This window comes from Protopterus annectens, chromosome 10.part0, assembly GCF_019279795.1.
Source record: "Protopterus annectens isolate FY-2018-M chromosome 10.part0, PAN1.0, whole genome shotgun sequence".
NCBI classification, from domain to species: Eukaryota; Metazoa; Chordata; order Ceratodontiformes; family Protopteridae; genus Protopterus; species Protopterus annectens.
The window spans coordinates 5647833-5675503 of record NC_056744.1 but is presented as its reverse complement, the minus strand read 5'-3'; the positions used below and the strand labels follow the sequence as shown (position 1 = coordinate 5675503).

General features: G+C 42.7%; 1 protein-coding gene across 1 annotated transcript in view; it reads right to left on the bottom strand.

Moving 5' to 3' along the window:
• MBTD1 (mbt domain containing 1) overlaps positions 1 to 27671 on the bottom strand; it is a gene marked incomplete in the record, with an annotated part of 2241711 nt that overhangs the window by 711810 nt on the left and 1502230 nt on the right. Inside the window, 1 exon segment of the mRNA XM_044084938.1 lies at positions 25647 to 25702. Within this exon segment, the coding sequence (XP_043940873.1) occupies positions 25647 to 25702 (56 nt within the window).

Below are 27671 nucleotides of genomic sequence, written 5' to 3'. Positions count from 1 at the left end.
GTCCCTTGAACAGTCTTGTCCCAGATAATGCCCCCCCCCCACCCTATCTGGGAAGCGTCCGTGGTCACTGTGGTTACAGGTTGGGGGGGTAGAAATGGCCTGCCTTTTGTCACCATAGGGGAGTGAAGCCACCACTCCAGATCCCTTTTGCAAGATTCCGTGATCAGAATCTGATGTGACATGGGTAAATCCTGGAATGACCACTGTGCAAAAAGAAGCCACTGTAGAATTCTCATGTGGAAGCCAGCCATACGGACCAGAGTGACTGCTGCCACCATATAACCCAGGACCTTGAGGACAAATCTTGCTTGAATCCTCTTTTGTGTCAACAGTATGACAACTTGGCGAAAGATCGTTAATACTCTTTCTTGAGGCAGCTTTGCTATCATGGCCCTTGTGTTTAAATCTGCCCCTATAAAGGTAATATATTGATAAGGCAACAAAGCAGATTTTTCGTAGTTTATGGTAATCCCAAGTTGAGAACAACAGCGGATTCTGTATTCCCTTGCCTTGATTAGTTGATGCTTGGTGGTGGCAGTAAGGAGCCAGTCATCTAGATATGGAAACACCCGGAATGCTTTATGCCGCACGTGAGCCACAACTACTGCCATGCATTTGGTGAACACCCTGGGGGCTGTGGTGAGACCAAAGGCCAGAGCTCTGAACTGAGAGTGACTGGCTCCCAGCCAGAAGCATAGATATCTCTTTGACAGTTTGCCCATTTTTATATGGTCCTGGAGATCGATAAAGCACATCCAATTGTCCTGTCCCAGAAGGGGAAGAATGGACAGCAGTGTTACCAAATGGAACTTTGTTTTCTTGACTGACCTGTTCAGCCTGCTGAGATGCAAAATGGGTCTCCAGTCCCCTGTTTTCTTTGGAACTAACAAGAACCTTGAGTAAGTTCCAGATCCAATTTGGTCTGCAGAAACTTCCTCCATGACTCTTTTTCTAAGTAACCTTTGAACCTCCAGGTATGCTTGATCCCGAAGACTGGGTGGAACATTTGGGATAGAGTATTGTCTTTTTGATAGGGTAGTGAGAAGGGGATGCTGTAACCTCCGGATATTATGGATAGTATCCATGAATCTTCTGTGATTGTCTGCAAGGCTTTTGGGTACAGGGATAATCTCCCCCCGACTGTCTCCAGAGTTGGACAGTTGGGCCTCCCTTCAGGAGCGCTGGAAGGGCCTACAAGAGAAGATATCTCTGTCGCCCTGGTTCTGCGGACCTCCCCTGCCATGAGGTCAGCGTCTTCTGTTGATATTTCCCCCTCTGCCCAGGGGGAAAATTCTCCACGTGTGTCAGGCAAAGCTCCCTGGGATTTTTGCAACCATATTTTTCCGCTCTTCTGGCCTTTACGGGCCTAGATGGAGCAGAAAAACATACTCCCACAGAAGAGAGAGTTTTGCCATCCTGTACAAACCTGGCAAGAGTCTCTTTTACCTAAAGCCTGAACACAAAGGGGGCATTGATAAAGGAAGACTTGAAGGGTTCCTTAAAATGACAAAGGCGCATCCAGGAGTGTCTGTGTAAGGCTACCCCTGTGCCTGCTGCTCTGCTCGCCTCATCGACTGCATAAGAATTGAGCTGCATAGAGGAGTTAACCACTGAAATCAAGGTCACAAGCTGAGAAGCCACCTTGTCCGAGGCTCCCGCAGATGTAGAATCCTGTAAGGTATCTCCTAACTCCTTCAGGCGATCCCTTTGAAGCCGTGTAAAGTGGGACAAATAGTTCAGTGACCTCTGTATAAAGGTTGCTGAAGAAAACATACGCTTCCCATATCTGTCCATCGTATGAGACTCTCTATTCGGTGGCTAGACAGATGAAGAAGTTTCCGCTAATTCCTTCTTGGTGGCTGCTGCCACCATCATAGCATCAATGGGAACACCTTTAGATAAGAAGAGCCTGTCTTCAGGGGCTGTAATGAATTTATTGGGCCACCACGGAACTGGTTCCATCATATCTGGAGAGCTCTAAGCCTTCTGACTCACTACAAGCAATAGTGGTTTGAAAGGAGGAGGTACCCAAGAGGTGGAGGGTCGGGAACTGAATGCATCCAGGTACACTGACCCATCTTCAAAAGGGGCAAGGGACTTCCAGTTACCCGTCTGTCTAAGGATTTCTAAGATGTCTGAAAAAGAGACATCTTCAGAGGGGGACCGTGGGGACCCTTCTGAGTCATCCAAGTCTGTGTCTGATGTCAAGAACTCAGGGGAGTCCACATCCTTCCTCTTGCAAGTCCTCTTCTGAGGGACCTCTTCCGAGAGATACTCAGGGGAGGTTTCGGACGAGGAGGGATCGCCCAATGGGGCATCCTGGAGCATGGACTCTCTACGCTTGGAACAGATGGGTGGTTTAGAGGCAGACACTGGCACAGAGGGCAAAGGAGCCAATGGAGCAAAGGGTGGAGCAGTCTCAACAGACATCAAGCTCATCACCTCGCAGGCATTGCGGTCCTGATCTGAAAGAATCTCCGGCTCCGAAGAAGCAGGAGACTTCCTCCGAACCAAGGGCGATGGCTCAGAGGCCGATGTAGAAGCCGAGCTGACCTGCGTCGAAGCTCCAAGAGGGAGACTAGGGTCGGGCAAGGGTCCGATGCCGCTTCCCCCCTCGGAGCTGACGAGGGAGTGTTGGCCCCCAGATCGCTTGATAGAAGGGGGTATCGAGGAGATTGAAGCGGTTGTCAGAACCGAAAGACCAGAGGAGGTTACTGGAACTGATGTTTCCACCACTACGACTTCCTTACACTCCGGCTCCGAACTCAGAAGAGTCAGAGGAGGAATCGAGACAGGTGTTGTTTGGGCTGTCAGCACCATTTCTGTCTGGTATGGCCCCAAAGGTATTTTGGCTAATGCTGGTGTCCTAAGAAGCTTCAACCACCCTCTCCACATCATCATCCGAGAGACTCCTGGATGACCAACAGGAATGCGTTGAAGACCAGTGACTGCCCGCCACAAATTGTAATAATGGAGACTGTGGAGCAGACTGCACCGGTTCCAAGGCACGAGACCTGGAATGCTTATGGGACCTCACTGGCTCCGAAAACACTGATGGAGCCCGTAGGTGAAGATGTCTTATCGGAACCAAAAGTCGGGTCCGGCTTAGCTTGTGGTTTATCCTAGATGCCAAGAGATATTCCCTCACAGTGAAAGAAGTCCGAGACGAAACCCCCTGGACTACATCTAAATATGGATCTATTTTACACTGTCGAAGAAAAGCTCTTTGTACTGAGGTGTCTATCAGACAACCAAGGAACACAATCCTGTGTGATGGAGTCGAAGAAGCTTGAACATTCTCTTAGAATCACAGCCTGCATAGTAGATCTCTCACCCAAGTTGAGAGATTACTCTTATATCAAAAAAGAAAACTCTGCACAGATAATCATGTCTTAAATGTGGAAAAATGTGGATACACATTAGCCTGTAATGGGCTAAAACTGGAGCTAGATACTTTGTGAACACTCCTGGAGCACTGGATATTCCAAAGGGTAAGGCACCAAAGTGATAATGTGATCCAGACACAAAATGTTAAGAAACATATGAAGTCTGGATGGACAGGAATGTGATAAGTGTATTACAAATCTAAGGTTAGCAAAAACACAAATGAGGAAAAAGAGGTAAGAGACTATGAAGTGAAAGCATTCGGAACTTGAGCACTATCACAAACTGGATTTAGAAAGAAAGGTCCAAAACTGGTCTCCAAGCATTTTATTTCTTTCCCACAAGAAACATTCTTGTATTAAAAACCTCTTCCCAATAGGGAAGCAGGAATTATTTCTCTCCCTGAGAAAACATGAGCTGTAGGACAGGAGGAAACAAGAGAGGTTTGGTCTAGTGGATGGGGAATAATCCCCTGTAAAGGGGATATTTCTTCCTACTGCCACCTGTGATCTAGCAGAATTAGTGTCAGAATTCCCTTTCCTGAAACAATCTGTTGCTTGACAGAAACGGAGATTCAAGCTTTCTGGAAGTATTAAGGGACTACCAGGGTGGGAGGGTGGATGAGGACACTTGCATAATCATGAGGTATTTGACTGTCCTTTGTTCGTTTTTTTTTTTTGGTAGCTCCCTGATATTGTTTTTTAAATGTCTGCTTACCAGCATTTTGCTCAGACTGTTTATTTCTTGCCAAAATGTGATGAAGGAACAGAAAAACCCTTGAAAGATTTAGAGGAGGAGGGCTAAAAATACAAGAAATCCTTTGTATCAGCTTACCCTCACACACTTTTGATAACCTCTGCAACAAAGGGTCTAAAAATTAAATCTCTATCCACATGTTAATTTAAAATCTCATTTTTAAATCCTCTGAGAAGTTCTGAGAATGCAGCCAGGCAAACCTCCTCAATACAGTATCAGTTGCAACAGTTTGAATATAGTATCTAAAAAGTTATAAATACACTTTAAACAATGAGTAGTGACCTGAGAAATAGAGGAAATAAAACAGCACAAAACAGGTAAAGTTGCAGAAGCATACACTTTTTCCCCAAACTTCTCAATTGTTTTACCATCCTTGTCAGAGGGGGAAGGATTACAATTAACAAAAAGCTTGACAGTAGCTAGACAGATTAAAGCTAAAGCTGATGGTTCAGGCCCGAGTTGAGAATATTGAGATTTGAAAGACTGAGGAATTTTGTTTCTTCGGTGCAGCAGACTGGCTTCTCAGGGAAATCAGAGGCAATAAGAACACATCCTCCAGTGCTAGCAGTACCAGGGGGTGGGGGGGATGAGAGGAGGTTCTGTGAATTCCAGCATTTTCTGATAGACTGAGAAACCTCAGTATCCTCCCCATTGAAAACACTGGCACATTCTGGATGCAGTCACGGAGAATGAAAATCCTTGACAGGAAGATTCAGATAAAGTACAGTTGTGTACACTTACCATAAATGTAGATGTTTGAGTGTCTTCACTGTTGCAGTCATCACTGCAGGGTTCTTCCTGCCGGCAGGCAGTCCTCGGTCGGCCAGAATCCCAAAGTCTGGGTCCGGCGTCGGCTGTTCAGTCATGCTCCCTGACATCAGAGCGCTAGGAGTACAAAGCTGCCAGCCGACACCATGTTCTCCAGTTTTTCTTGCCCCAGATGTCAACTGCCCAAAAGTGAAGGCTAATAGTAAAACAAAAATGTAACATACAACAAACCCCATACCCTGTAGCAAATACACCTCAGAAGAAGGGTGAAGTAGGAAACCACACTAATGAAAGTATAAGAGGGGACAGGAGGGAGGGTAACCCAGACTGCAACAGTGAAGACACTCGAACATTTACATTTATGGTAAGTGTACACAACTGTACTATGTTCATAGGTTCATACTAGGCTATCTGCTCTAGGGCATTTATATGCCTAGCCAGAGTGTGTTTGGCTTTCACCACCCATTTTAAATTAATTTTGCTATGCCCTTTTTCGAGGTTAGTATACTGTGCCTCCATCTAACAGTGACACAGAAGTGATACCCGGGGTAAACCTACGATCTCCCATCCACTCATCAAGATTCCTCTTGAAGAGAGTCAATGAGGGACTCTGCCTAACCTGGACTGGGATTTTATTCCAGAGTGAAGGGAGCCTCTGGGTTATGAATCTGTCCCTCCAGCATGTCCTATTTATTTCAGTGCTGAGGTTCAAGCCTCTTGAGCGCGTAGTTTGATGGGATTTGGATTTTCTGAGGTGCAGCATGTCCATTAATTCCGGGTTGGACATGGCTTTATATGTCAGGCACAGTTCGCCTCTGAGGCAGGCGGTATGCCACTGAGTAGAGCTGGAATTTCTTTAACTGGGCAGCATATGACATCTGTTTGAGCCCTTTGATCCTCTTGGTGAGGTACTTTTGGGGTCTTTCCAGTTGCTGCAGGTGTCTGGTAAGGTACATCCCAAAAGGGGCATTGTACTCAATTATGGGCCTGATGAAGGATGAGTAAAGAGGCATGATGACCTCCCCCGATCTAGATGTGAATCCCTTCATGATTAGGTGGGCTATATAAAATGTTTTTCTAACCACTTTGGCCACGTGGTTGTCAAATGAGAGATTGCTATCAACTTGGGTCTCCAGGTCCCTAATTACTTCTTCTGTACTTAATGGATTACCACCTATGTGGTAATTTGTGGGCACGTTGTTTTTGCCAAAGTGGATGACTATACACTTTTTGGCATTTAGCTTGAGGCCATGGCTCTGGCACCAGTTGTCTGTTTCTATGAGGCCCTTTTGGAGGATGCTTGTGTCAGCTGGAGAGTCGATTATGACACCCAGTTTTCAGTCATCTGCGAACTTGGTAAGCCACAATCCTTCTGTGTTGGCCTGTACCTCCGAGAAATATATACCGAACAAGAGAGGCCCCAGGACTGAGCCTTGTGGGACGCCACTTGTAACTGGTTTGGAGTCTGACATGGCTCCAGCAATTCTAACCATGTGGGTTCTGTCCTTGAGCCACTTTGCAACCCATCTAGTGACATAGGGGTTTATATTTAAGCTGGTGAGCTTATCTATAATACCCGAGTGGGGTATTGTATCGAAGGCTTTTGCGAGGTCCAGGTAGGCTGTGTGGACCACCTTCCCCTCGTCAATGGCCTTGGTGACTGTTTCAAAGAAATCGACCAGGTTTAAGAGGCAGGATCTTACCTTAACAAAGCCGAACTGGGTAGGATCCAGTGTCTGTAGGTCCCCAATATCTTTACTTATTTATCTTTATTTATGAGGTCCATGATGATCCTTTCCATACTTTGCAGACCAAGCTAGTCAGACTTATGGGGCAATAGTTTCCAGGATCCGTTGAGGCACCACCTTTGTGAAGAGGGACCACTGTTGCTGTACTCCACTCTTTGGGTACATATCCTGTAGGCTGAGATTGAACAGTAGTTTTATGTTTGGGTTTAGCTCTTCTTGGAGTTCATGTAGGACGCAACCCGGGACACCGTCTGGTCCTATTGATGCTGTGTTTTTTGCTTTGGAGAGGGCAGCTCTTACCTGAGCATCTGAGATCTCAGGGGGGCAGCATTCTGCTGGGATAGATATTTGCCCTTTTTGGTGGGGAGGGGGTGGAGAAGTTTGCGCTGAACCTGTCAGCTAGGATGTTGGCAATGTCTGTGGGTTCGGTGTATTTTTTGTCGTTTTGGACTAATTCTAAGCATATCTGGGAATTCCCACCCGGGTTCCTAACATAATTAAAGAAAGCCTTGTGATTATCCTTAGTGTCCTGTGCAATTTTTCTCTCGAAGCTGGCCTTAGACGATTTTATGAGTGACCGCAGTTTTTTGCTAATACTGATCAGAGATGCCTTCCCTTTTTGGGATTTTGCTCTATCATGTAGTAGCTTCCTCCTTCTATTGCATAGTTTGTTTATGGCTGGGGTCCACCAGACAGGACGTCTGCCTTTGGAGGATTGGGTCTTGGTTTTATTTGGGATTGCATGAAATAAATAGCTTTGCCTTGGGAATTTGTTGCACAAGAAACAAACAGTTGCTCTGTTTTCCTGATATCCTTGGTTCTGTCCAGGTAAAAATGAAGTTGTTTGTGTACATCCAAGGAATGCAAGATCCTTTCCCCCTTATTTTGTGGATTATTGAAAAAAGTTGGCAGGTGAATAGTTTGATTTAAAGCCACTTTGGAAACCACTTTAGGCATGAAAGTAGGACTTGTCCTTAAAGACACCCTATCTTGGTGAAAAATAATACAAGGTTCCACAGCCATGAGTGCTTGTAACTCCGAGACTCTCCTGGCTGAAGTCAAAGCCAGTAGGATAGCTGTCTTCCATGATAAATACTTAATATCAGATGTGGCAGCAGGCTCAAAAGGAGGCAGAGTGAGTTTTTCCAGAACGTAGTTGAGGTCCCAGGCAGGTATGGGTGGTGTCCTAGGGGGCCTTAAATTCTTTGCTCCTCTGAGATATTGTTTCAGAAGTGGATGCAAAAAGATTGAAGGATCTGTATTGTAATGTGCAGAGATAGCTGAGGCATGTATTTTTATGGAGGAGAAGGATAAACCATTATGTAGCATGTCTGTCAGGTAAAGTAAAATCAGTGGGATACTAGGAATGAGAGGATCTGAATACTGAGCATGCATCCAGGTGCAAAATCTCTTCCATTTACCTGCATAAGATTTTCTAATGCTAGGCCGTCTGGCTTCTAAGATGACATCCATGACCTGTTTGGGAAGGAAAGGATTAATCAGAGACCCTGAATTTGCCAGGCTGCTAGGCTGAGAGTTTTGACATGAGAGTGCAGAACCTGGCCCTGGTGTTGGGACAAAAGATTTGGAATCTGAGGTAAAATCCAAGGAGGCTCCTGGGATAGATTCATCAGTGTTGAGTACCAAAATTGACGAGGCCAATTTGAGGCCAGTAAAATCATCATCTTGGGCTTGTCCTGCTTGATCTTTAGTAACACCCGTGGAAGAAGAGGTAGTGGCGGAAAGGCATACCCTGAGAGGTTTCTCCAACGGAATGATAGTGCATCCACTTTCCATGCTAGCTTGTGAAATGTCCTTGTGCAAAAAAATCTGTAACTGGTGGTTGAGGGGGAATGCAAAAAGATCTATGTCCGGGCAGCCCCAGGCTTCTGTAATCATCTTGAATATTTGGGTGTCTAGCATCCACTCGTGTGGGTCTGACAGGTTCCTGCTCAGGCTGTCTGACAGAATTTTTTGTTTTCCTGGCAGGAACTGAGCTTGTAGATCCACTTTGCAAGCTAGAGCTGTGTTCCATAGAGTCATGGCTAGTCTGCAAAGGGGGGGGGGGGGTAGGAGTGTGAACCCCCTTGCTTGTTTATGTACTAAATAACTGTGGTGTTGTCTGTCTGTATCAGTAGTTGTCCTGGTTGTAGAAGATCCCTGAAAGCCAAGAGGGCATTCTGTACAGCTAACATCTCTTTTAAATTGATATGTAGGTGCTTCTGATCCTCTGTCCAAAAACCTTGCAGACTGTTTCCCTGCAAGTGGGCTCCCCATGCATAATCCGAGGCATCCGTGGTTAACACTTGGCTGGCTGGAGGCAGACTGAAGGCGTTCCCTTTGTTGTGAAGACATGCCATGGTCCACCAATGGAATTCATTTTGTAAGCAAGGCAAGACAGCAATCTGTGTGTCTAGACTGTGGCAATGCTGGGACCATACACTTTTTAGGTACCATTGTATTTTTCTCATATGTAGTCTTGCATTTGGTATGAGAAGGATGCAGGAGGCCATGTAACCCAAAGTCTGCAGGAATTTCCTTGCAGTTAGCTGAGTTACTGACGCCAAGGTTTTGAAAGTTGAAGCCAGCTGCTGTTGTTTTTTGGATGTCAGGAATGCCATCTGGGTTGTTGTGTTTAGAAGAGCACCCAGAAAAGTTAACTGTTGTGTGGGTGTCAAATTTGACTTTTTTATGTTCACAGTGAATCCCAGGTACTTGAGTAGATTTTGAACAAATTCCAGGTGCTGGAGTAAGTCATCCCTGCTGTCTGCTTGAATAAGGCAGTCGTCCAGATAAGGGTAAATTTGGATTCCCTTGAGTCTGCAATAAGCTACTACTGGTGCCAGGCACTTGGTGAAGACCGTGGGTGCAGTAGACAAGCCAAAGGGCAGTGCAGAGAATTGGTAATGTTTCGAGTCGGCCTTGAACCTGAGGCATTTTCTGCACTCCTGTCTGATAGGGATGTGTAGGTAAGCCTCCTTTAAATCCAATGTCACCATCCATGCATTTTTGCTCAACATTGGCAGGAGCTGCTGCAGAGTAAGCATCTTGAACTTTGGTATCTCCAGGAAAGTGCTTAAGACTGAGAGATCCAGGATGGGTCTCCATGAATTTTGCTTTCTGGGAACTAGGAAGAGTCTGGAGTAAAAGCCTTGCCCCGTCTCTGATTGTGGAACCAGTTCTATGGCTCTCATAGCCATGAGGGATCCCACCTGGTTTAATGCCTCTGCCCATTGGTGTTTTGGTAGGTCTGGCCATCCGTTTGGTCTTGGCAAGGTATGAAAGTGGAATTTGTAACCTCTTGAAACTACCTCCAGAACCCACTTGTCTTGGGTTATGTAAGTCCAATTTTGTAGAAAAAGAGGGAGTTTTCCTCCTAGAGGGGCTTCCAGGAGAGAAGTTCCTGGAGCCATGCAGGGGGAGTCATTGAGCCTGTTTTCTATAAGATTGAGGTCTGTCCTCTCCACCCCTGGGGGTGGAAGCACTCCACTGTCTAGATCTGTAAGAGGTCTGTGCTTGGGCCCTCCCTCTGGAGCGCCTATATCTACCCCTTTGAGGCCTGTCCGAGCTGGGAAAGGACCAATTTTTAGTTGGCCAATTTCTGCTAAATCTTGGGGGCTGAACTTGTAAGAAATCCTTAACCGTTTGCACAAATTTAGCCTTATCCTCCAATTTCTTTATCACCTCTTCAGCCTTAGACCCAAACAAAACATTATGCTGAACAGGAGCATCCAGTAACTTTGCTTTCACTTGATCAGGTAAAGTTTTGTTCCATTAACCAAGCATGCCTTCTAATGACTGTGCCAGAGGCAGCCGCCCTGCATGAAGCCTCCAAGGCATCAAAACCACAGTGTAAACCATGCTTCCCCACTTGTTCAGTTGCATGTATCAAATCGTGTAATTCCTTATTATCTGCACAGGCAGAAATGGTACCTAGCTTTTGTTTCATAACAGACAGTAGAAATTGCTGATATTTTAGCATATGAAATTGACAATTTAAAGCCCTAAAAGATAAAGTAGCAGAAGTGTACACTTTTTTGCCCCATCTCTCCAAAGCTCTAGAATCCTTATCTGTCGGAATAGGGTTTTTAGCAGAGGCAGCCTTAACCCCCTTAGGACCCTGAGAAATGGTTTCTGGATCAGCAGTAGGATTTTTGTAAAGGAACTGGTGTGAGTCAGGGACCCTGTAATATCTGTCGGGCTTAGCAGGGGCTGGAGGAAAGGAGTCAGGAGTTAAATTAGCCTCAGAAAAGGCACCATCCACAATATCCAAAATAGGAGGAATAGCCAGTGGTCTATGTTGGGGAAGAAGAAGGAAATCCCTAAGTCTTCTCTTAGATTCCGAGTACTCCTGTCCTTCCCAGTGAAAATGTTCCCTCATGTCATATAAAGTTTCCCCAAAAGAAAAATCCTCAGGGGGAGAAGCTGATGGAATGGATTCCTCAGCATCAGAATCCTCATAAGGAGGGAAAGTATATTCCTGTTCAGAGGAAGACACTGAAGAAATAGATATATTCCTTGAAGGCTATGGCCGAGACGTCAGAGGGAGATAATAAATTTGTTTTGGAAGTTGTGGATTTTCCTGTTGTTTTATTTCATCTTTTGCTGGTCTTTGGTTTTTATATACTGAAGAAATAGATGCCTGATCAGAAGATTCATAATCCAATTCTTGCCTTGGCCTTTTGTCTGGAGGGGGATGTGAACCCCTAATCATGGTTAGTAAGTCCTCCGCCATTTTAAGTAGTTGTTTCTGAGATTTGGGTCCCGGATCAGAAGAGGCCTGGGCTGGTGTCTTAGACTTAGGAGTCTTTGCCTTTGTCTTTGGCTTTGCCTTTATCAGAAGCTGTGTAGGCCTGAAAACCCCCTCGGAAGCCGGTACCTGCACAGCGGCTCCGGACCCATCCGAGGGAGCATTGTCCGAAGGTCCTGCAGCTGGAGTACTCAAAGGCCTAGTTGGCTCCTCGTGGGAGTCCATTTCGGCAATCGGTTCTGAAATGGCCGACGACAGGGGCTGCGAAAGCGCCTCACTGATGGCCGATCCTGTAGCTGGCTCTGCTTGTAAACCGCCGTCTGATTTGGACCTTGGAGGCCTGCCCTTATCCTTGCGTCGTATGTAAACTCCAGTAGTCGGAAGAGTGTCCGACGACATTTTATAATTAAATCGCCTGCCAAAGTAGTGAAAAGCAAAATCGTACCTCCTGTTAATCGTACGTTGGTTAAATCTAGCACAAAACCAACAACTAGCTACGTCGTGGTCAGGGCCTAAACAAGGAATATAGTAAGAATGGAAATCCTTATGAGGTATTTGCTTCCCACAAGAAATGCAATTATTAACTTTTTCTGACATCGGACTGGAGGAAGAAAAAAGTTTCCCCAACGGGGTACTTAGCTTTGAGAAGAAGTAGTAAGTCTTCGGATTGAAACACGAAAAAATATCAGGAGTCAGCCGACCGGCACTTGCGAACTGCTTTCACCGCACGGCAAGAAAGACTGGAGAACATGGCGTCGGCTGGCAGCTTTGTACTCCTAGCACTCTGACGTCAGGGAGCATGACTGAACAGCCGGCGCCGGACCCAGACTTTGGGATTCTGGCCGACCGAGGACTGCCTGCCGGCAGGAAGAACCCTACAGTAATGACTGCAACAGTGAAACACAATGAACATCATGCTCTCCTCTGAGCCGGAATCAGAAAAGTGAGGAGAAAAACCCATATTCGTTCCATTACATTCCTCTTCAGATTCAATTTTATTAATCTTTTCAGGAAAAGAGAAATCCCCTTTTCACTTATCAGAAACCACTTGATAAGTAGAGTCAATAACCTGTACAAGATTTTGAGCCAAACATAATCAACTACTCATGCCCAGTGAAACTGGAGCAAGAGAAGCTATATGTTTAGTTTTCAACGTATTTTGACAGGGAAGTTAGAGCAAACAGGATTTTTAATAGGAGCAACAGCGTCTTCAGGGATGGGCACAACATTTTGGTTAAACAGACGTACCTTACCTGCCCCTTCTCTCAACACAGACATAAGTGGATCTTCCTTGCCCACTGAGTGGACTAAAAGCTGCACAGGACATGGCTAACTTCCAGTCCATAATGGCTGTATGGGCTACCCAAATGTGGAAACAGATGAGTGGTCTGAAGTACCAACTTTGGTCAAAGCAGCATCACCCACCTGTCAGCTGAGCAAACTGCTAGCCTGCTGTGGCGGCAGAGGCTGTTTAATTTACCTTTTCTTTTTGTGGCTGGAAGAAAGACAGACTATGGGGCTGGCAGCTTGTTCCATGGTCAAGGCAAAAATAGCACTCCTTTTCTGGGAAACTAAGCAGCACTAAATGGTAAAAAATTCCAAAGTAGTATAAAGTTACTATCCTCAATAAAAATAAAGTAAAAAGCACTCTAACAAAACTTATCAGCCCCAAAAAGTAATTTATAACAGTTTCTACAGAGAAAAAAATTTTTTTGAGTGTTTAAATCAAATTTTAAACTGTCAAACAAGTGCACTCCCTTTTAAAAGTACAGCAAAGTCCTGTGACAGTCAATAAAAACATATTTCTAGCTTAAAGAGTTTTTTTCCCCACAGAGAAAAGCAAATTAAAACATTAAAAATAAACTAATGTCTTTTGGCTTTTCCCAGTTAGGGGTCGCCACAATGGAACTCCGGTCTGCTAATGATTGGCAGTGGATTTTTACAGTGGAGAGGTGCCAGCCCGACGCCCGACCTTCAAAGAAGGAACACTCATTCACGCACACACCTACCTGCATGTCTTTAAACGTCATTCAACTGTGGGGAGGACATGCAGATTCCACATAAAAGGCGCTCCAGCCGAGAATCGAATCAGAGAACCTCTTGCTGTGAGGCGACAATGCTAACCGCTGCACCACTGCAGCCTATCAAATTAAAACATTAAAAATAATGTGGAAAATTTCCCCCCAAAGGGATCCTATCGGCCCAGCAATGGAACACCACAGGCCAACCACTGATTCTCTGAAGCCTGAAGAGGCGTATTGTCTTTGGTGGCAAGAAAGCTCTGAAGTTACAGCCACCCAAACTTGCCTTTTTAGTCAGTTCAGCATGAGCTAACAGTCTGGGCGCTTGGAAGGTACTCTGTAGCTTTGGAAGCAAACCATCTGTTATGTCTTATAGAGGACATAACCCATATAGTTTAGGCTACTGTAGCAGTGATTGATATGAAGATCATACATAACTCAAAACTAGTCAATTATTAAGAAGCGCTTCAGCTTCTCCATGTTCAAATTACCATTGGAAAACATCGCAATCCTTGCAAGTTACAGGTCCCCTTCGTGTACTAGGAAACCCATAAAGCATACTTAAGTGTACTGTAGTCATTCCTCGTTCAACCCAACACCATATCCATAGGTGAATAACTACCCTTATAAAAGAGGGATCATACATGACCTCTAATAAGAATGTCCAGAGATTCCTGAACTTTGCGAACACAAATACCCTGAACCAGCTAGTATATACAACCACTAGTGAGGCAAACATCTTTGACCTGATCCTCACAAAAATGGGAGAGTGTTGCCCCATCCCTAGAGTATTTGCCCCAGTGATCAGGTCGGACCATAAAGCTGTCTCCTTTGAAGTAAAAATAAAACCCAGAACCCCTGGCCAAACTTTCTACAATTAAGTGACACCTTAGCCAACTTCCATGCACCATCAAATCTCAAGAACATCACTGTTCAAGGAAACCTTGTACAATCATATTAACAGCTGCACAGCAACAACTGTACTCACTTGTAACAAGCACAGGACTAACTGAAAAAAAAAAACATTATGGTGGAATTCAAACATTAAGTCTATCAAGAAAATGTCTGAGGTAAAAACAGGCTCCCAGGCCAAAGACAGTCACAAAGCTTTCTTCAGCTATGTCTGCAGCTTTAAAGGCAGTACATAACATGCACTGAACTAGCTGTAATTGGAGAAACCTGTACTGAGCCAGAAGATATAGCAGATATACTGGCAGACAAATGTAGCTCCAGTTTTACCCTTCCCCTCAGTAATACTCTTTAGAAAATACCCACAACCATAACTCCCCTTACTATCAGTACAGAACAGGTCCTCAAGGCACTTACAAGGCCAAGAACACTGCATCAATGGGGTCATAAAATATCCTGCGATGCCTCCTTAGAAGCATGAAATATGAACTTTCAGGCTCATTAGAATCAGTATTTAACCACTACTTCCAAACAGACTATTAAAAATGAATTGACAACTGCAACAGTCATCCTACTGCATAAGGTGGGCCATCCATGGATCCAAGAAACTACTGAGTCTGATTGTCTAATATGTAGAGCCATGAAAAGAATAATAATGGGCATGTTAAATGACAACATAAGAAATCTAGAGGCACTACATCCAATCAGATTAGTTTCGTCAGTGCCAAGTTATGCCAACTCAACGTGGCCTTCAAGAAGGTCACCAAAGCAATGGACAGGGGTAAGATGATACACACTGTTTATCTTATTTATTTATTTATTTTATTTATTTAACATTTGTTGACCAGGAAAGTCTGACTAGGTTCCACAGATCCTGTTTTCAGCGGAGGCCCGGGGAGAAATGCTCCAGAAGCATGTCTTTAGAATGTGGGATAAAACCGGAGTACCCAGAGGAAACCCACGCGAACGCAAGGAGAACATGCAAACTCCGCACAGAAGGCACCCCAGCCGAGAATCAAACCAGAGAACCTCTTGCTGTGAGGTGACAGCATTAACTGCTGCACCACTGCGCTGCCCAGACCTAGACAAAGTGTTTGAGACAATACCCTGCTCAAGCATAGTAAACAAGGTCAAGAATTACGTATTAACCCTTATGTCACCCCTAGACAGCCAAATGATTCATAGTTCCCAAAAAGTTAGGCTAGGGGATTCTACTTCCACAAAAGGAACAGTCACTAGTGGAGTGGAGTCAAAGCAAAGCACTGGGAACTGTCATGTTTGGCATCTACTTCTCCTAAGTCAAGGCTAACATCAAAGGCATCTGGCTGACCAAGTGAATACGGAACTTTAAATTTAGCCAGAGTCTGGCATGTATGTCTCTTTAGAAACAGGAAGCTTGTAAATGCTCAACCACTCATGCCTAAAGCCTACATTTTGTTTATTTATTTGCGGTTTAACCAGGAAAGTCCATTGGGCCAAAGTTAGCCCTTTTTCAACGAAGGCCCGGGGAGAAAAGCTCCATGTGAATACAATATACATGCAGTCAAAATACATATACATACAGCCAAAATATATTTACATACAGCAAAAATGCAAGTATAAAACAATATTATGAGAAATAGGATAAAAAAAAACTGATAAAGGGTAAATGAAATATAGGGTCATTAGGGTTGATAAGATTTTGTGTACAATTCTGTGTAATAATAGATGTAAATGTGTAATAGTTTAGTCTACATACAATAGGAGGAGGGATTGAAGGAAAAAACAGAGTATGAAGAGAAGGGGGAGGATAGGTAGGTTAGTGTTTGGTAGGGTACAGATAGGTATGGATGGTGGAAGTAGAGATGGAGGTGGAAGGTACAGGCAGAGGTACAGTTTAGAGCTTAGGAAGGGCAGGAGCAGAAGCATTCCCAGTTGGAAAACAGAGGAGACTGAAGTAAGGTTTTGAATGTATTTGGGGTTCTGGGAGGTACGAATATGGGAAGGGAGTGAATTCCATCTGCGTGCAAGGGAGAATGACAGAAAGAGGTGACCAGGAGTGCGGAAGGGCTTGTATACTTTGAGTAGTTTTTGAATGTTAGACCTAAGGAAGCGGTCAGGGAGATGCATGGTGAAGGTAGAAGAGAGGGAGGAACAGTCTGAGGGCTTAAAGATGAGTTTATGGGCTGTAGAATGTTGGATACAAGATAGATAACAGGGGAGCTTAAGCCATTTTAAGGAGTGCAGAGAGCTGCAGTGATGACAGGAGGATTTTGTTATAGCACACTGCTAGTTTAGATATGAGGGTGGCTTGGTGATTGGTAAGGATGGGGGCACCATAAATGAGGGCATGGAGAAGATAAGCAGTGGAGACCGTGAGTTTAGCAGAAGGGGTGATAAAGTGATTGTGGCGGTAAAGCATACCAAGTTTTTGGTGGGTTTTCTTTACAGCAGTTTGAAGATGAATTATCGAATTTAAGTTGTTCATTAATAATGATATCTAGGAGCTTGGTATGGGATACTACTTCAACAGGTGTCCTATTTAGGCTTGTAATTAAGGAGGAGTTATTGTCTATTTTGGAGTTTTTGGTGGGGGTAAAAATCATAACATTGGATCTGGTGGCATTAAGGGCAAGATGGTTGTTGAACATTCAGGCCTCAATGCTGGGGAAGCCTGCCTGAGTTGCTTGCAGGACTGCAGGGAGAGATTTAGCTGAACAGGTAATTGTGGAGTCACTGGCATATTGAATGAGTTTAGTATTAGGGATGCAAAGATGGAAGTCATTTATGAGCATGTTGAAGAGTAAAGGGCCCAGTATTGAACCTTGTGGGACTCCTGTGAGTGTGTCTAGGGAAGAGGAGGTACATTTATTCCATTTAACAGCCTGTTGTCTCTGAGAGGTAACTGTTAAACCAGTTTATGGTTGCTTGAGAGAGACTGATGTTTGAAAGTTTAGAAAGAAGTAAGCTGTGGGAAATAGTATCAAAAGCTTTGGATAAGTCTAGGAACAGGGATGATAAAAGTGTTACTGAAGTTGCGTTCATGGTTGATAATGTCAAGAAAAGATAGGAGGGCTGTGGTGGCACTATAACCAGATCTGAAGCCATGCTGTGTTGGGGTAAGGAGGTGACTGTCGAGAAGATAAGGTAGGAGTTGGAGGTGGATACATTTTTCAAGAATTTTTGAGATGGGAGAAGAGGATGGCTATGGGGCAGAAGTAAGAGATATCAGAATTATTGCTGCCTTTATGAAAAGGAATGATGAAGGCTTTATTCCAGAGAAGAGGCATGTAGGATTCTTGGATGGTGTGGTTTATTAAGATGCAGATGGGGAGAGCAATACCATCAGCAGCTAATTTGAGAAAGTCTGAAGGTAAATCATCTGGGGCGTTGGAACAAGGTTTTAGTTTATAAAGAAGATTTCTCATGGTATTGACAGGAACAGGTTTAAGGGAGAAGGGAGGGAGGGGTGTGGTACTGGTGGTGGAAGGCAGGGAGACTGGGAGGGGTGGGTAGGATAGGGTGGAGAGTTTTTGGGGAATGATGTGGTTAGTTTGGCAATTGAGTCTATGAAGGAGGAGTTAAATCTTGATGCTATGATATGGTCTGGGGCATTGGGGTCTGGGCAAGGGTTGTCCTTTCTTCCAGGATTAAGGAGGGTGGAGACGCTGCTCCAAAACGTTTTGGGGTTGGTTTTGTGATTATTTTGTAGCTTAGAGTAATAGGTTTTATGGTCGTAGGCTGTTTTTTTACTAAGTTGCTAAGCCATTTATATTCGTTAAGGGCGGCTGTTGTATTGAGTTTATGGTGGAGTTTCCATGATTTGTCCTAGGTGTGCTTGAGTTTTATGGTATTATTAGAGAGCCATGGGGCTGTTTTAAATTTGACTCTTAGTCCTGGGAGGGGACACAGCTGTTGAGTAAATTTATAAAGGAGGAGTTGAAGTAAGAGACGGAGTCATCAAGAGGAAGAGTTTTCAGAGGGTTCCAGTTCATTTGTTGTAGATAGAGAAGGATTTGGGGTTGAAATTTGTGAGCGTACGGGTTGAGATGCAGTTATGTTGTAGGTGAATGGGAGAAGGAGAGTGAAACAGAAATGCAGGTAAGTGATCACTAAGGGAGTCGGGGAAGGGTGCCAGTGTCAAGAGATCTTGTTGGGATGGGAAACTAGTATCCAGTTGAGTATGGCTCCAGTATTGTTAGTTTTAGTGGGTCTGGTGGGAGAGGTGATTAGTTGAGAGAAACCATAAAAGTTAATAATGTGGGAGTTAGAGGCGGAGTAGATGGAGGACCAGTTGATATTAACGTCACCCAGGATAATTGTTTCATTACTAACATTAGAAGAAAACCAGGAAAGAACACCTTCTAGAACAGGGATATTGTTGCCTGGTGGAATATAAAGGGGAGCAATATATATGTTTTTATGCCTATTAATTTATAGGAGGGCTACTGTTAATTCAGCTGTGGCAAACTGAGATATGGGCTTGGTGTAGGAAGCAACAGGGAGGAGGTGAAGAGTAAGGCTACTCCACCTCCTTTCTTGTGAGTTATGTCGTTACGGATGATTTTATAGGTGGGGTGGGGGGTAATTTCAGAGTCATTGAGATGTGGCTTATGCCAAGTTTCTGAGACAGTTAGGATATCTGGGTGGTTATGGAAGAGCCAGATATGGAAGTCTGGCAGTTTGTTACAGAGGCTTTGGACATTAATGGTGGCAAAGAGAAGAGACTTGTAGGGAAGGGATAGAAGGGTTGTTGTTGCTTAGAGGGGCAGGAGGACCAGGATTGGGGTGGATGCCAAAAGGGAAGGAGCAGTTGGAAAATAGTCAGGGAGACATGGAAGGGTATAGGGGTAGTTTAAAAGGATGCAAGGAGAAGGTCAGTATACAGTAGCCTAGAGGGAAGTAAGCCTACATACCCCTACAAAATCTAAAGAACAGATAAGTCTTTCTAATATTTCTGGGAAGCATGGCTATTCTCCAAAGCTCCCATGATTCTATGTGGCTGTGAATGTGCCCAATTCTAAGTACCCTTTGCAAAAGTCCAATATTTCCTTCAAGCTCCAGTTTAAACTGCTCCACTTTAGACTCAGTCTTTCTAAATGAGATGCTTTATGGAGGGGGGCCAGATCAAAATGATTCTTCACTGTCAGTGTTGCACTCTAAGGGAAAGTACATCTGTGAAGTAAAAAAACAGATTCTGGCCCTCCATCACCAACATCCAAATCAAACAGCAGTTCACGTTAGGGAACTCTTAGCTTTGTGTGAGGCTGAGGTATCAGAGATTGTGTGTTCTGCTACTGGAGACATGGTAGAACTGGCCTCTTGCCATGTAGCAGAATACACTTTGTGAAGGTCAAGTCAGACAGCAGAGAGCCTAATGTCCCATGGCCAATCCAAATATGGAAAGCACATGAACTCAAATGTTGAATTGTGATGAGTGTGAGACCACTGCAGAAGTGTGTCAAGCAATCATACAATGAAAGGCCTGTGAACAAATCGCTATGTGCCTGAATTCCAACTCTGTAGCAGGTGTTACAGACAGTCTCAGAATATTGGCTTCTCAACCATGTTGATATCTTCCCTCTGTAAGCTTTTCAAAACTACAACCAATACTCCTAACAAAACAGAACCCAAAATCCAGTCAAATTCAAGACTGCACTACACTCATACCTATATTCTACCTGGTGCTGCTCTTGCATTCAACCTCCTTGAGAATCTTGATCTAAGATGCATCTTTCTCCCTACTGTGTGCCTAAAACTCCTCCATGCAATGAGTATTCTCTAAAAAGATTTTTGTATTCTGTCACTGCTATTTGTCTAACTACTGAACTGCTAACTATTCTTCAAATATGTAATCTAATTTTGTCTAGTAATTGTACATTACCAATGTAGTATAGTGATCTGTCACTGCAATTTGTCTGTGACTACTGAGTTGATAGCTAATTTCAGATGATCTGTCACTGCAATTTGTCTGACTACTGAGTTGATAGCTAATTTCAGAATTGTAAACTAACTTGTCTGATAACTGTATACTGCCAATGTATATGAATTTTGCTTTCTACTGCAATGTGGAGCTTTTCTCCCTGGGCCTTCACTGAAAACTGGCTGTATAGTGGCCCAGTGGACTTCTCCTGTTAAACTGCAAATAAATAAATAAATGAACATTTTACAACAATAGATTTTTTTCCTTACACTCCTAGCTAAAAATATTGCAACTTTTTCGCTTTATCAAACATCTTTTCACAATAAACTTTAGAAACAAATATAGGTAGAATCCAAATAACCCAGAATAACACACGCATCCAACCTCCTAAAACACAATAAAAAATAAGAATTGACACTGCCAAACTGTATACATCTATCATTTTTTTATGACTGAACTTCAACTTCTAGCTTTTCTTTCACATCTCCAACATTTTAGATCCTTCAAAGATTATTTCCATGATCCAGTGTCACTAGGACTACTACTGAATCACATGTTGAATGTTTTATAGCTTCACAGCAGTACATGAAATGGAGAAGCTTAGTAACATTGGTCTCAACAGCGATGACTGATGAAAATCCTGGACACACCCCAAAAGGATAATTCATGTTTATTTCCCATTCTGTCTCCATCCATCTAACACCTGCCCCTAGTACCTCTACAGTTATAGGTACACAACCACACCCCTATTACAACATCCTATCTGCAGCACCAATTTTCTCCACCCACCCTGCTCCAATCCTCCCATAAGCTCCTCTCCTAATTATACTCTCTCCACCTTACTCTACTACCTCTATACGTGCCTTCTGCTCTCTGATATTCTGTCTTATAAATCTTAGATCCTAAAAACCATACACCTTCACTCACAATGTTATACTATTCCTTACTACCTATTCTGCTGGTCATTTATGCACTTACCTTATACGAAAAACAATTACTTACTTGTTATCAGTACCCAAAAGGCCATACTACAACTCCAACTATACAACATTCCTCCTACAGTCATGCTAATAACATACGGTCGAACTCAACAACTTGTTCTCTTTTCCAGAGTACTAATCCTTGGCACATTAGCTCTAGATCTAAGCAATACTACAAACTCTTAAACTCCTGAAGTTCATCATTAAGTATAGTCCCAGCCTTATTCTCAGTGGGGGCATCCACCTCAACCCAGGCCCTTTCACATCTAATAGTAATACCCCTATTACCCGCAACCTCAGCCATGCAACTTTAAACAGTAGACCAGCTAATTCTCTCCTGGCCTGTTATCTCAATATTAGGAGTATTAATAACAAAACACATGAACTGCATGCACTACTGGCTGTCCACTCCCCTGAGATTCTCTGTTTATTTGAGACCTGGTTAAAAGCCAACACTACTGATAATGAAATGTTACCACCTGGGTATAACATACATAGGTTGGATCGTGCTTCCAGAAAGGGGGGGTAGCAATACTCTATAAATCTGAGTTGAACGCAATCATAAATGATAATCAACCACCTCAGATTAATAATTCAGAAATTCTTGCCACCAGACTGCAACTTAACAAAAGTAAATGCATAAACATAATCTGTATGTATATCCACCCCTGGGTAATAATATAACCACACTTGAAGACACCCTACACTGGCTTTCATGTTACTACCCCCACAAAACCCTGTTTGGAGACTTTAACATAGTCTGGGGCACCTGCTCCTTAGTGTCCCCTACTACCCACATTAACCTGCATGCATTCTCACAAATTATAACTACCCCTACCAGACTAGGTAAACCAAATCAAAAAGATAGCATACTCGACTGGGTACGCATAAATAGTAACCCCCAACTGTACAGTGCTGGTACCCTCCCCGTTGACCTAAGTGGCCACCTCCTCACTTATATAGTTAAACAAAAAGCCATTAATCCACAAATAACATTACTCAGAAAAGTCAGAAACAAATTTGACTTTAACTGCCAAATTTCAGCAGGAACTTAACTCCTGCAATTGGTCGATGCTAATACACCTCCCTCTGGAGGATGCAGTTGCATATTTTAACAACAAATTTCTTGAAATCCTTGACTGGCATGCACCTGCCCGCTTTAAGAGAACTAAAGCTAAAACTGCACCTTGACTTTCTAAAATGTCTCTACTAAAATCAACAACAGAAATAAACTCTGGGCCAGATGGCAGTCCACTAAACTCCCCCATGATCATGTTAAATACTGACTAGCTAGAAATGAAACTAAAAGATCAAACTTAAATGACAAAAAAACAGTACTACTGTAATCTGCAGACAGCCAGCCAGAACAACCCTCAGAAATTCTGGGCTGGTCTGAATAATCTGTTTCATCCCGGTAAAACATCTAACCCTATTCCAGCTGCTACTAGTGACAAATCCCCCGAGGATGTCTCAAACAGTTTTAACCATTTCTTTACGGAGACAATTCAAGCTCTAGCCAGCCAATTACCTCCTAGCTCTTCCAACCCTGACAGTGCCACCCATTTAAACTTACTCTCTTTCAGTTTCCAACCAGTGTCCACTTCATGTATTTGCAACTTAATCAAAAAACTAAAACCCACCACACTCTCCGCTGACCAACTCCCTGCTGAATACCTTCAAAAATCAGCTGATGCTATTCCCTATCCAGTTTCTATACTAATTAATTGTACCATAGCGGAAGCTAAAATTCCCACCATCTGGAAAAAAAATCCTATGTAATTCCACTACATAAAGGAGGTTCCTCCACTGAATTCTCCAATTATAGACCGATAACCATACTTTCTCCACTTGCAAAGATCATGGAAAAATGTATACAAAAAAACTCATGCACCACCTAATCCAGAATCACCTCCTAGCCAATACCCAACATGGCTTCCGTCCACACCACAGCACGACCTCCGCCCTACTAGCTTTTACCAATGCTATCAATAACAACCGTAACAATAATCAAATATCCTCGGCCCTCTTCTTGGATCTTTCCAAGGCATTTGACATGGTGGATCATCAACTGTTGATACACACCCTGCAGACTTATAGCCTTAACTCTCAAGCCCTTCATTGGTTTAAATCCTACCTCAGTGGGAGGCAGCAGGCCGTTCTCTGGCAGAACAAGCTCTCCATCCTATTACCTACCACCCTTGGAGTTCCACAAGGCTCCATACTTGGGCCCCTTCTCTTTTCCATCTTTATTAACAACCTACATACTATCATCCCTAATGTTAGTTATATCCAGTACGCTGATGACTCCCACCCTGATTTGCTCAGCTACATCTCCTGCAGACTTGAGGTTTGCTACCCAGTCCGCCTTTAATATTATAGAAAACTGGATCTCTGAACACTGATTGTTACTAAATCCCAAAAAAACTAAAATGCTGCTATTTTCACATACACAAAGGTCTACAACTTTTACCTTCACCATAAAAGCAAGAGATTGGACAATTATCTCCCCTGACCCTTCTACAAAACTACTAGGTGTCATTATTGATAACAACCTAAAATTTGACATACACGTTAATCAAGTGATCAAGACCATCAATAAAAAACTTGGGTCACTATACAGAATAAAAGCCTTCTTAACCCCTCCAGCTAAGATTGCCATTGCCTGCTCACACCTACTCTCAACCCTACTATATGCTTCCCCCCTTCTCTCTAATCTAAATAAGACTGTACTTAACAGACTATCAACATGTTACAATCACATTGCCAAGTTTGCCACTGGCCTGCCTTTAAGAACACACCACTGCACCAACCTTAAACAACTTGAGTGGCTAGAACTTCCTAGTCTTATCCAATTTAACCTTCTGGTTCTGGCCACGAAAATCCTCCTAAATCCAGATAATACACCTGCTCTTAAAAATATTATTACCCCCTATAACAATTCAAGACTACTTCAATCCTCAAACAAACTACTAATTAAGACTATCAAAACTAGCAATGTAGCTGCTGACTCCCTCTTTGCAAACACTGTTGGCAGAGTCTGGAACCTACTACCAGCTGAAATTACATTGCTCTCCTCCCTAACTCAATTTAAAACCAGACTCAAACATCTGGCTCTAAACTGGCTTTGCCACTGTAACAAGCCTGGCTAACTCGTACCTCACATGTAAATAAATTATTAGTCAATTTACTGTTAATCTTCTCTCTGTCCTGACTATATCCAGGGGTTAACCCTTACCGGTGAAATTGTTTTTCTGTCTTTGTAAATATTAAAACTGTAAAGTGTCTTCATTTTTATTTTGATTGTTGCTGTTTGTCTTGGAGCTTTTCTCTCTGGGCCTCCGCTGAAAATGGACATGATTCCAGTCGGACTATCCTGGTCAACAAACGTAAAACAAAATAAAATAAATATATAAACAATTCTTCAGTCCATCACACTATCGCTTCACTCCAACACCAAACCAAAAACCTTATTAAAAATCTAGAAATACCATATCTACTGTTTAATTCCATTTAAGGTCTTATCTACAATCACCAACTACTATAGAGAGTGCTTCTTGCTCCAACAGGCAACCTCTCCAGTTAAACTGACCTCAGATGATGACAATGCACTTCCCCTTAAACCTCGCCTTGCAGAAAAGGAGGAAGATGAGGGCTTGGAGACCACCCCCAGTGGACTAAAGTAGTGCTTACTGAATATCTTTTACAGGGCCCCCCTCTTTCTGGGATAGAGACCCAATTCTTGGTCCACTGCTTGACAAATGAGGAGGAAACCACGCTTGTCAAGTCTGTTATACCTGGGCAGCAGGACTGAAATGCTAGTAAGTATTGTTTAAAGGAATGTCAAATGCAGATAACTTGTCAATAATTTCCCAAGAGAATAATCTGGCAAAAGTTCAAAAAATGGCAAGCCTATCATTCTTAGACACAGAATGCAGGTACTTTCCAACATAATGTAGCTTGACAAAACTTGGAATCAAGTGTTCTTAATTAGACAGAGGGCAGGTAAGGTCAAATGTGGACTAAAAATAGCCTCCCCACCTCAAGCATGGATCATATTATAAGAAAATTGATGAGGACATAGTTCTTTAAATTAAATCCTTTAGAAGACAACTGCATTTTGTGTTCTTTGTAAGGACTGCTCTGCTTTTGTGTTTGAGGTCCTCAGTCTAGACTGTAAAATTTAATGTGCCTTTAAACAGATTGATACATCTGATACTTTCTTAATATTGTATACTAATGACGGCAATATAATTCTACTTAAACATACTCACTTAAAACACAAAACAAAGAATGCAAAAACATTTTTTTTTTCAAACTGAAAAAAAAAACACTAGTGACTGCAGCAAGGGGATGGCATTTAGCATTACATAAATGGCTATATTAAGTATTGCAATATAAAATATACAAGCACAATGGCCATCTCCTTACCTGGACAAATAAACGCGCTCCAGCATCAAAAAGCCCTTCTGGCTTCTTAAAGATATCTAAAAAGTGCAACGATAAAAAGCAAGGAATACTGGTCACTTTCACCCTATTTTAATTGGCAAAACTCAGAATACGACTCAAATCCATTTAACATAAAATTACAGACAAATGACATTTAAAAAGAAAAAAAAAGGAAAAGGAAAAGATAATGAATAAAAAAGACCTAAAAGAAATGAGTAGCAAGGAATAAAATTAAATGAAAGAAAAAAGTGTTTTATTGCATATGTGTGTGTGTGTGTGTGTGTGTGTGTGTGTTTATATACACACACATAGTGCAACACTTTATTGATAAAATGGTGTATTTATTCCAGCAATGATTGTTGATAGGAAAGGGATGCAAAAATGAAAAAAAGTTTTGTCCAGTGTTATTTCAACTGAATTAATCTAACATACTAATAAAAAACATACTACAGCTATGAAGACAGTTGAAAATTTAGAAATGAAGAGTATAGCTCTCAACATCTACAAGATCCAAAAATAAAGTAAAAAAATAACAGGGTGGTGGGGGAAAAAATCAGGGACAGATTTTAAATCTTGTTCAAGTATACTTAGAAGGTTGTCGGAGTAACAGGTTTTGCATTAGGATGTTTTCTTAATGATATGAAATCTGAGAAGAAATGTCGGTCATCATTTAGTAACTTCACTCTTCAGTAATTTCCCAGAAAGCCTACAATATTATGAGGACTAGACCAAAATATGAGTCAAAATCAGGAGCAGTTGAGAGATAAGACAAAGAGGCTTTCCAGTTTTCTTAAAAATATTTTTAGCTGCCACTAAAGCCAAAGCAATTCACTTGCTTTTGTTTTAACATATTGCTGCAACTTATCAAATAAGATGGTCTCAGAAATATATGGAACCTGAATTCTTAATATAAGATAAAGAATTTATTTTGTTTTATACCTCCACTTTGTGTACCTTGAGAAGAACCCAACCAAAAAGGGAACAAATCAGCTACTGGATAGTTACAACTCCAACACTGCAAATCCACTTTTTATCTCTTCATTCATAATCTAAACAAAAGACAGTAAATGCTTTAGAGCGCTATTAAGCCATCAGGCCACTACTGGTAAGCAGCTTCCCATTTTATCTTACAAGATTAGATAGGTACAATATTTTAAATAAAAATGGAAATTGTTTTACCCTTTCTCAAAATCTGTACAGCTTAAAACTACCATCAACAGGTGAGCATAAAAAGAAGTTATGTTCTTACCATAACATTCCATCTGTGGTGTTCATCTTCATTCATTCATTACTGATAGGTGTTGGTTCTGTCCTCGGAACCGATTTGGCCTTAGAACAAGCTCATGCCAGCCAAAAAACTCTCAAACTAAGCTTTTACCCATAGTGCCCCTTCTCCCTGTTACCTCAAATCGAGTTTGCCTGTGACAAAGAAAGCAGGGGCTTTTCTGAGCAGGTTCCCTAATATGGGATTTGGACCAAATCAGAACCTCCAGGAGCCCCTTGGAGGAAGAAGGGTGGGAATTAATGAATGAATGAAGATGAACAACACAGATGGAACATTATGGTAAGAACACAACTTCTTTATCTGATGTTGTTAATCTTCATTCATTCCTTAATGATGGGACAGAGTCCCTAGCTACTTTATCCCCTGGGAGGCCCTTATAAAAGAATGTTCCGGAGTACCACTGAACCAAAGGATGCTCTCCCCCTGGAGACCAAATCCAATTTGTAATGAGTGATAAAGGTACGAGGGGTAACCCAAGTTGCAGCTGCACAGATATCATCCATTGAAGCCCTGGAATGAAAGGCTACAGAAGTTGTCACTGATCTGGTGGAGTGTGCTTTGACTTTGCCCGTCAGAGGAATTTGATAATGTTGGTACGCAAGACATATACAACTTCTCAACCACTTAGATAAGCTCACTTTAGAAATAGAATTTCCCTATTTAGGGCCTGAATAGGAAATAAACAACTGGCCTGATTTACACACTGATTTAGTTCTGTCTAG